This window comes from Monodelphis domestica, chromosome 6 (assembly GCF_027887165.1).
Source record: "Monodelphis domestica isolate mMonDom1 chromosome 6, mMonDom1.pri, whole genome shotgun sequence".
Classification (NCBI taxonomy): domain Eukaryota; kingdom Metazoa; phylum Chordata; class Mammalia; order Didelphimorphia; family Didelphidae; genus Monodelphis; species Monodelphis domestica.
This window is the reverse complement of record NC_077232.1, coordinates 190,480,228-190,489,789: the sequence shown is the minus strand read 5'-3', so window position 1 is coordinate 190,489,789 and position 9,562 is coordinate 190,480,228. Positions and strand designations below refer to the sequence as shown.

Below are 9,562 nucleotides of genomic sequence, written 5' to 3'. Positions count from 1 at the left end.
TTCTTATAACTACATAATCAGATGACTCACCTGAAACAGAGGAAGCTTAGTGCTAGTAATGCTATAAGGTCTTTGAATTATTTCTTAAGAAAACAGATAAGCAGGGCTGTTTTTGAAACGAAAGTGTATAATTATAAAGCAAATGGAATGAAATTGAGATTCACAGTTTGAAGTCCTCAGTGTTCTGTTGTATATACTGAAATGCTTTTTTGAGGGGAAAAGGAAGTATTAAGTTCAAAATTATAAAAAGAAAAAAGTCATTCAAAACTGTTTAACAAATAAGCACAGCTAGTGTCTGTTGGCTTTTAGTCGTTTTCTTTTAGCTTGGGATGCTTTATTTGCTTCTTCATTAGCCAGTGGTCAAAAACTACTGATCAATATGGCAAAGGAAAAAAAAAACTCTATGCCACTTTCACCAGAGTGGCTCTTCATAAAAGGAAATGACAGGTTTTTAATTCCATACTGGTACCTCTTAAGTGATGGTCCCTGGGAGAAAAAACTTGCTAAAACTAGGTAAAAACCATCGATAGTCTTTATATATAGACCGTACAGCATTTAACACTTATCCTTTAATACAGATGAAATATTTTTACTGACTACATTAATGAAAACTATTTAAGTTCAGATATAGAGTTTAAAGTCATGAACAATCTCAAGTTTGGAAGTCCACTTTCCATGTTACAGATAACTATGCCTTAACATACTGCCATGAAAATGAAGTGCTCCAATCTGCCTTGCTTCAACAAAGTTTTCAGAAATCATGATGAAGTTGAGGTGGGGAGAGAAGGAAGGTGATCAGCCACTGAATAAAGGTCCTAGCACAAAACTATTTTTATTTGCTTCTAAAAATATGTTTACTGCAGCTGTGCTTTCGTGCAATATCAACAAATTCTCATACAAAATGTCTGATTCAATTATTTTATGTATGCATAGACTGTGATTTCCTTCGCAAGAGTTCCCCAATGTTCTCAAGAGCAGAAATGGTAAAGAAATTTGAAAGAGAAGTAAATGGGAGCTATAAATAATTTTGAGCCATCTAGAAAAATGAAAACAGCAGACACATGTTAAAGACAGCACAAATTTAATGTCAAAGTGTTTGAATTCAAGTACAGAAATTAAACAACACATGATTTCAACATTAAAAAACCATAACACTTATTCCAACTACTATACACTGAATATCACAAACTCAAATGAAATAACTAGAGCAACTCAATAAATTAACAGTAAAAATTATGATAATTTCTATAACAAGTATTTATTAACTAAAATACTTATAATGATTTTCAAGGACCACAATAGTAAATTGTTTTTTATTTACTACTAAATAAAATTTACTTCTTAATCTTTTTTCCTCATCATTCTCTGGCCACATAATGGTTAGATGCTTCTGGTTAAATAACTGTTTTAATCTCCAACACTGTAAGTGATCCTTGGTAACTAAATCTAATGTAACTAATGTCTGCATGTGTTACAATATTAAAGATATGCTGGTCAGCAAAGAATTATTTGAAAAACATTTAACATAAACCACTGGGTTCTACTGCCCACTCTTAGATCAGGAATTGGCAATACTTAAAAATCCAAAAATTTATAAAGAATATTAGCGTACTGAACCCTAATTCAAGGGAAACCACTGAATAACTTTTTAAACTTGTTGCTGACAAGTTCAATAAACATATGCATGTTCATCTGTATCAAAGGTTACTATACTGAAATAAACATTTTTCCTTTCAAAACCAAATGTGCAAACCCGATCTAAAAATAAAACAGTATTTTAATCTGTAAGCTTTACAAATAAATTTTTACATTAATGTTTACAACATTTTCTTCAGAAGAATGAGGCCTGATTGGAGATATATAGTCGTTGTCCAACATGGCTGCCATTAGCAAGCGATATTGTTGGTGATAAGGGATAGCTTGGATAAGAATAAGGCCTTGACGTATAAGGAAGCACGCTGGGTGTCCCAGAAGAGAGGGTAGCACTAACAGGGGAAATACTATTTACTGAGCTGCGACGAAAATTGTAGTCTGTAAATAAATACATGAACAGTTACTTTGCATATCTTTATGGATACAAATTTAATTCAAAGAGACAAAGCATTGAAACACTAATCACATTTTAACATAATGTTCTAACACTCAAAATCTTGATGTTATTAGTAAAGATTGTTTCAGCCTGCACAACACTGCAAATCTTGATAGTTTTTTTTTTATATAAGATAGTATTATTTGCCCTTAATTGACACAATTCTCCAGAGATTTTTATGGGGGGGAACCTTTTTTTTTGTCATTAGTTTTAGTTTGTGTCTTTTTGTATTTAGGAAAAGAAAACCTCTGATTTTTCTTGCTCCACAGTGAAGCTTCATTTGAATTAGATTTGGAACTGAAGGTAAGGTGTATAGTCTTAGAGAAAAAGCTAAAAAGGCCAATTCATTTTTACTTGTTTTATGAATTATGGTTAAGACTTATAACTAGCAAGACTCATCTCCCTGGACTACAGAAATATTTGGTATTTACAAACAAAGTAATTACCAATATTTCATGTTTAAATACTACTATAAACCTTTTATATAACTCTTAACTCACCAATTTAAAGTTATAGTACTATTTAGTCACAAACACTTTAAACTAATCACCTCTTAAAATAAACTTCAGTCAACCATAATCAACTTATAGTATAGAAAAATATCAAAATGTTGAAGCAAAATGTTTAAAATACAATTATATTTGCAAAATTATTATTCCACAATAAACACGTCTTATTTCCAGTAATTTTCCTGCATCATTAATTGTAATTTAATACATATCAAAGACCAAATTTGAAAATCCTGAACTTTCCAAAAACTCAACTATGCTCTTCAGTGTAGGATAAGCCTAAAAGGATTTGAAGTAGGCTATAAAAAGTTATTATTTCCAAAAGTATGATGTTATCTAGGAATGGAAGAAAAGGACAAATTAGGTCATTTAATGCACAGGTAAGGTTTGCACTGTATTATTTTCCTATTACTATAAAGTGAGGCACCTAAAATTTTTATAAGCATTAACTTAATGTGGCCAATGAGACAATGTTTAGCCAACAGGAATGAGATCGACATCAGGAGAATAAGCTCAAGCAACATCAGAAAGGACCTAGTTAAGAAAAAAAAATGCCAAAATTAAAAATTGGTTATAAAGCATTTGATTTTAGAATTATAAAGTGTTTATCTTCACTGTGAATATTTTATTTCATGCATATATATTACATCATTAACATAAAAATTGAAATGATTTTGTCTAAAATAGGAAATAGATTTATAACATCAAGCTCAATATCCTTTTGGTTAGGTTTATATTTAATGAAGGATTTTTGTTTTCCTTTTCCAAGATGGGATACCTCTAGAAACAAAAATGGAAATAGTACTCCTTCCATACTTGGATTTTTAAAAAAGTCCTTCATGAAAAGTTGGTTACATTACGAATTACATTAAGTAAAGCTAGGTACACAAACACTAGAGTGTATAAAGTGATTGCAAAAGTAATTGTTAATACAAATTGGTAGAAAACATTATGAAATTACCCCCTAGGTAACTATTAATACCAGGTAAATTAATTTTGGATGATCTATCTCTCATGGTGTATCTAAAAATTCTAATATCTATTATTATAATCTATTCTTTTATCAGTCAGGCTACCAACGGAAATACCCTTTTAAACTCCGATAATATCTTGAAGAACAAATCTTTTATGCCAAAAAAATAGTTATATTTCTGTCTTAAGAGAGTATTAACTATAAAACATTGAAAGAGAAATAATTCTTATGGTGAACAAAAGATTTAGAGCCGAAATATCTCCAGGCCCCAATTACACATGTAAAATTAAAATAACTGGACTATATAACTTCTGGAGTTCTATTTCACAATTAAACCCATGATCTTTGGTTTTTGAATGAGATCTAATGAGAATGGACAGAAACAAATCTTTCCTTGGAACTTTACAAATCAGCAGAAAGTCCATGAAAAATTATAGGCATTTTAAAAAAAAAGTTTTATAAGAAAATTAAGGATTCAATAAAAAATGATTGTATAACAGTTTGTGCCAGACCAGGGATTAGAAGGATAAAAAAGTCAACAATAACAAAAATAACTGTCCTTCCTCAAGTTCACATACTAATGGGACAAAGCTAGATGCATTTTGAGGGGGGAAAACTACTACAATGACCAGAAAAATACTCTTTAAAATATCCAGACTTCAGTCAGGAAAAGAAATGTGATTTCATTTACTATTTATTGGGGTACATCAAATTTTTGTAGTCTCAAAGCTTACTTCTCTTTTTTTAATTCAATGAGAAAAAAGACAACACCAAAGCCTCTGAAATTTTTGTGAACTTTATTAACATATAAATGAGTTAAAAGTCTTCACAGATACTAACCATGGCTCCCTTTTTATTCATTCTAGATTCCTGTTTCGTATCTACTGCTAAATTCTCTTTTCCTCTATATACACAACTTCAAGTTTTTATTTTTTCATTCCATAATATTCCATTGTTAAGTGTGTGACTCTTAGTTAACTGTAATATTTGACAAACCAGTAACTATACTCCCTTCAAAGGAGATTTTAAGAGATAGACAAGGACCTTAATGATCATCTGATTTTAGCCCATTCATTTTATAAATAAGAGAGCGCTTAAGGAGAGAAAAAACTTGCCCAGAGTCACAGCAAGCAACATAAATCCTTTAGTAAAATGGTGGGTTATAACAACAAATTATTGTCTATCAGCTCCACAATACCATTCATAACTTCCTTCAAATATCTGAAATGAATGGCTATCACAATTAAAAAGCCAATTTTTAAAAGTCAAAACACAGTCTTTGTCATTACTAGTTCTAATAACTGGGCTTCTTAGAAATGGAAATACTTCTTCCTGGTCTCAAATGGCAACTTGGGAATAGGAATATTTCTAATATCTTTAAAAATGTGGCCTGAACAAAAAATCCACCGAGTCTAATCTTGAGCATGTCATGTAACTGCCTTCCTAATTTTGATGTATTTTTAAAACTGATAATCAATAATTATCAATGAGTTCCCTGTATAATCTTCCTAAAAAAAATAAGCTGACCTAAAATAATGCTCATTTATACTTTTTTTCTACTCTCCCTATATGGGCAATCTTTCCATTGGGAGGGGAGGAAATTCTTTTTCTTGTGATAGCTCCCATTAGTTTTGCTTATTATTAGTCTAGCAGAATTTTTTTGTTCATTGACTGTCTTATCTTTTGTACCCATAGCACATGTTTTTCCCCTAGACTACCAAACAGTCTCTTAAAGGATGTTTTCTATTTCTTTGGATTATCTGCTTTCTAAATTATTTCTTTACATTTACCCTAATGGCCCTATTTTGCTTTATTCCCTTTTCTACAATTCATTAATCCTTTTTTGTCTTGTTTTATAATAGTTCTCTCTCCCATTAGAAAGGTGACTTTACATTGCAGGGGAATAAAGCTATAACATTATTTCAAATTATCAGAACAGAAATATGGTATTAAAATATAAGTACAAAGATACTTTCCCAAACGAAATGTGAATTACTTTCAGTGATCTATGCCTCTATTTGCTCCCTTCCACCAGCATTATCTAGATTTTACTGTAATTCAGTATAAAGTAATACTTATTCTGAATTATAGATTACAAATATCCAATTAACAAGTTGTCTATTACCCATAAAAGTTGGCTAACTCACTCTCTAGTATATCTTCACTCCCTCCAATATTCTCTTGTTTTCATTCCAATTTTAAGAAGTTTAAAGATTTTTCTCCCTACCCACAACTTATTACCTCCCTAAAATTTTATCATAAATGTTGGACTTAAAAAAGAAACTCCTGTTTGTTTTTCCTGAGGATAGCCCAGTAGTTAGTTCCCATTTCTCAATAAACACTATAAATATTTCTTTTGAAATTTCCTTCCAAAAATTAATGTATATTTTTCAAATCTTCTATAAACTTTTAATACAGTATGGTAGTATGGTAGTCTTTAAAATGCCACTTCTTCTGGGATGTGGGAAAACAATATGTATTACTTGTAATCACTATCCTTTGAAATTGTGATTTAGATTATCAATTATTATAGAAGAATAGAACTATTATAGAATCAATCATTTCTTTAAAGGCTTAGAATCATGTTTTCTTTTATTTTCAAACTGCAATATTTTTTAATTTTTAAAAAAGTTTTTCCATGGAATTCTTTAAAAATGGATTGATTTTTAAATTCTAAGATTTTATTTTTGCCTATCAATTAAAATTTGAATAGTCTGAATAAAAAAAATTTTTTAAACCAATGCTGAATAAAACATAACAATTATCATATAAAGGATCAGCATTTTTTCATTTTGTCTCAAAAGATGAAATTCTGTTTTATTGATCAAGATAACTTTAAGGAGAATGTGTGTGAATAAAAACACAAATTTAGTGGAAAGAACCTTTCAGCTATTAAAATAAATGCTGTTCATATAAATTGCAAGAGGAGCAGGATTTATGTATATAAACATATATGTTACTACTAGGGTTCATTACTGAAGGAGTAATGTCACTTAAAAAACTCCTGATCTTTTTGTTTGTTTGTTTTTAAAATCTAAGCAATCAATGAGGTGCATAATGGAAGTAATAAATGAGGTATGTCTTTCCAGAGGCTACTAAAAACAATTAAAACTAAGCTGAACTCTGATATTCACAATCACTGCTCCACCCCACAAGTTAAACTCAAAATATGCAGAAAAATCACATTTTGGAATTTATTGCTAATTTTCACATCATTTCAGGTTTTTTCTCTTCTCTTATAAAAGGGAAGTTATATGAAAAGGTGTAAGGGATAGTCCTGATATTTAAGGCATTTGTCAGATACTTTCAGCTCCTTACAATAAAATTGCCATAGTCCATTTTTATTGTGCATTGAAATTGCAAAGATAGTTGTAAAACAATTCCTAACAATTTACAATTACCTTAAAGACATATAAAGGATCAGTTTAATAAGTTTAATAAGAAGTCAACTTTTATGATAAAAGGAAAACATAATTTGATTATATTAAGATAAGTATCATCATTTACTTAATTTCATTTGACAGTTTTTAACATTTATTTTCATGATATGATACTGACTTTTAAAAAACACTTCATGTAAAATATTTCTTCAGCAAAAGAACAAAATATTCCTAGGGCATATATCTTACCTCTTAATTTATTTTCTCCAAATTCTCCTACACAGGTCCAGGCTGAAGAGATTGTGTTCCCTGTCTGTAAGCAGGGAGACAGAAAAGAATTGAATCTTTAGGATGATGTTATCCCTAACCTGGAAGTGTATGGAACCCTGGCAGCTTCAGATTTAAAAAAAAAAATTAAATCACTTGAGCAGCAAATAGGAAATTAATTAGAAAGAAACAAGTTACAAACAGTTATATTTTCTGAAGGACTCAGAGATTGACTGTAGAAGAAAGTGATGTTTGAATCTGCCAAAGAGAATTATGAGACAATAAATTAGCAGAAAAGAATTCAACTTTTCTCTTTAACTTTCCTATGCAGGTCCAAATAACAGGTCTTTTCAAGAACTATGACCCTGCTAATAAGGCAAAGAAAGAATATAAATATTTAAAGAAATTACTAGCTTCAGAATTCTCCTACTTGCAAACATCAAAAGATACTACTGTAGCAAATCTGAAATATGTAAATAGAATAATGCATAACTGGATAATATGATCAAATACCATTCTGTCGTGTTTGAAAAGGAGTTAAAGACTGCCTGGGTATTCAATACTCATGGCAATAAAAGATACTCTGCCTTAAATACTTAAGTTCTGTCTATGTAAGACCTAATTAAACCAGAAACAATACTATACCATAAAGGACAGCTGCTTAAAGGTTTTCTCTTCATGTCCATGAAAAGCCCTGGTCTAATATTGTTCTTCCAATCAAATTTGCTAAGTTTTATACTAGTTTAGAAGTTTGATGATCAATACAAGACTCAAATTTTTATATATTCTTTATAAAGAATAGAACTAGTAAAGAATATAATTTTTATTTCCTCATGAGATCTTCATTTTTATTAGGAAAATATACCTATTAAGAATTCACAGATATAACAATAGAATGAAAATGCGCATATAGACAGTGATATAAGAAACCAAAAAGAACTACTCACTGACCATGAAATAGAGGTCAAAAGAATAAAAGAACTAAAAGAAAATGATAAAGATCTTCAATCTTATGACCAAAACAATTTGGCTAGTAGCATTATAAAACAAAAGACTTAATGGAGATTCTCCCAAAGAAGCACTAAATAGAAATGGTGATAATATATATAGAAAGAGAACCTTTTCTCTCCTTTTAATGTTTACAGTAGTTCACACCTGGGCTCTAGAATTACTTCTTTTATTAATACTTAATTTGAATTGATTCATCCTTAATATAAATTCAAAGAAATAAGATGGTAAAAATTTGTGAAATTATTTAAACCTGTGGCTACCAAACTTCCAGTATTGATTAAAAGACTGACAATGTCACATGCAAGGTTTTTAATTGGAGGGGTAAAAACAGTATGATTCTATTGATAGCTGCATTATTTTCTCAAACATTTTATAATAAATGAAATTTTGAAAAATGACTTCAGAAACGATATATTTTGTTAAGATATGATGCAAAGAAAAACTGAAAGTGGAACAACTATTTTCAGCAAAATAGTCCTACTGCTAGATTTATTCATGTGAATTAACAGTGGAAAAAGGAGTAATCAGAATAGGATGAACTCGAACTTATAGACTGATTGAAGTAAAGACCTTTTAATGTTCTGACTGATGTCTTTGTAAAATTCACAATTTTAGTATCATATTTCTACTCTTCTATATTATTTTCAGGAACTGTAGCCCAAATTCATGTAAGAAAGATCCATTTTTTACCAGTGTTATTATATAGATGTAGGTCATGCAATTTATGGTTTATGAAAAATTTTAAATGAGAGAGCACTGGAGAGGTACATCAAGTAGGTGTAAATAGTCTGAAATAAATGATAAAAATTGAATTATGAAGAACGGAAGTGAAGAATAACATCAAAGAAATGAATTAATGAAAAATAATCCAGTCTGGACTTGTAGAATGAGCAACTGATAGATAACCTCATGGATGGTCTATGTATTCACTGGCCATGCCAACAAAAAGTGATAAAGGATCCCAGAACAGTGAATGAGATTGCCTATAACTAAATTATGGAAGGTAATGGGTGAGAATCATACAGAACAATAAGAAATGGATAGACTATGATTCTTAACATTTAGGGTAATAAACTCCCGCCATATCAATGAGATCACAGATCCATTTAAGTATTTGAACTAGGAAAAAATAATAAACTAAATGAAAACCTCAGTCTTTCTCTCATTAATTTTCAAAAATACCTTTATGATAGAGGAAATTTTGCATGACTTCGTTTAAAACTGAACCTCATAGAATAAATGTTTTATGGAATAGAAGAACGAAGGGCAGAAGTAACCAACAATGAAGATGAAATGTTTCTCTCACTCTTATACAAAGCTGTCACATTGTTAT

General features: G+C 30.0%; 1 protein-coding gene across 7 annotated transcripts in view; it reads right to left on the bottom strand.

The window, feature by feature from the left end:
• Positions 1 to 977: 977 nt before the first annotated feature.
• Positions 978 to 9,562, bottom strand: part of RBM46 (RNA binding motif protein 46) — an 82,069-nt gene continuing 73,484 nt past the window's right edge. For 3 of the 7 annotated variants that reach the window (XM_056802783.1, XM_056802785.1, XM_056802784.1), the window contains exon 7: positions 980 to 2,031. In XM_056802783.1, coding sequence (XP_056658761.1) covers positions 1,832 to 2,031 — 200 coding nt within the window. In that variant the 3' untranslated portion in view covers positions 980 to 1,831. Of the gene's footprint in view, positions 3,133 to 7,200; positions 7,265 to 9,562 lie in introns of all 7 variants that reach the window. The other 4 variants (XM_056802788.1, XM_016423161.2, XM_056802786.1 and 1 more) reach the window with 4 other exon arrangements.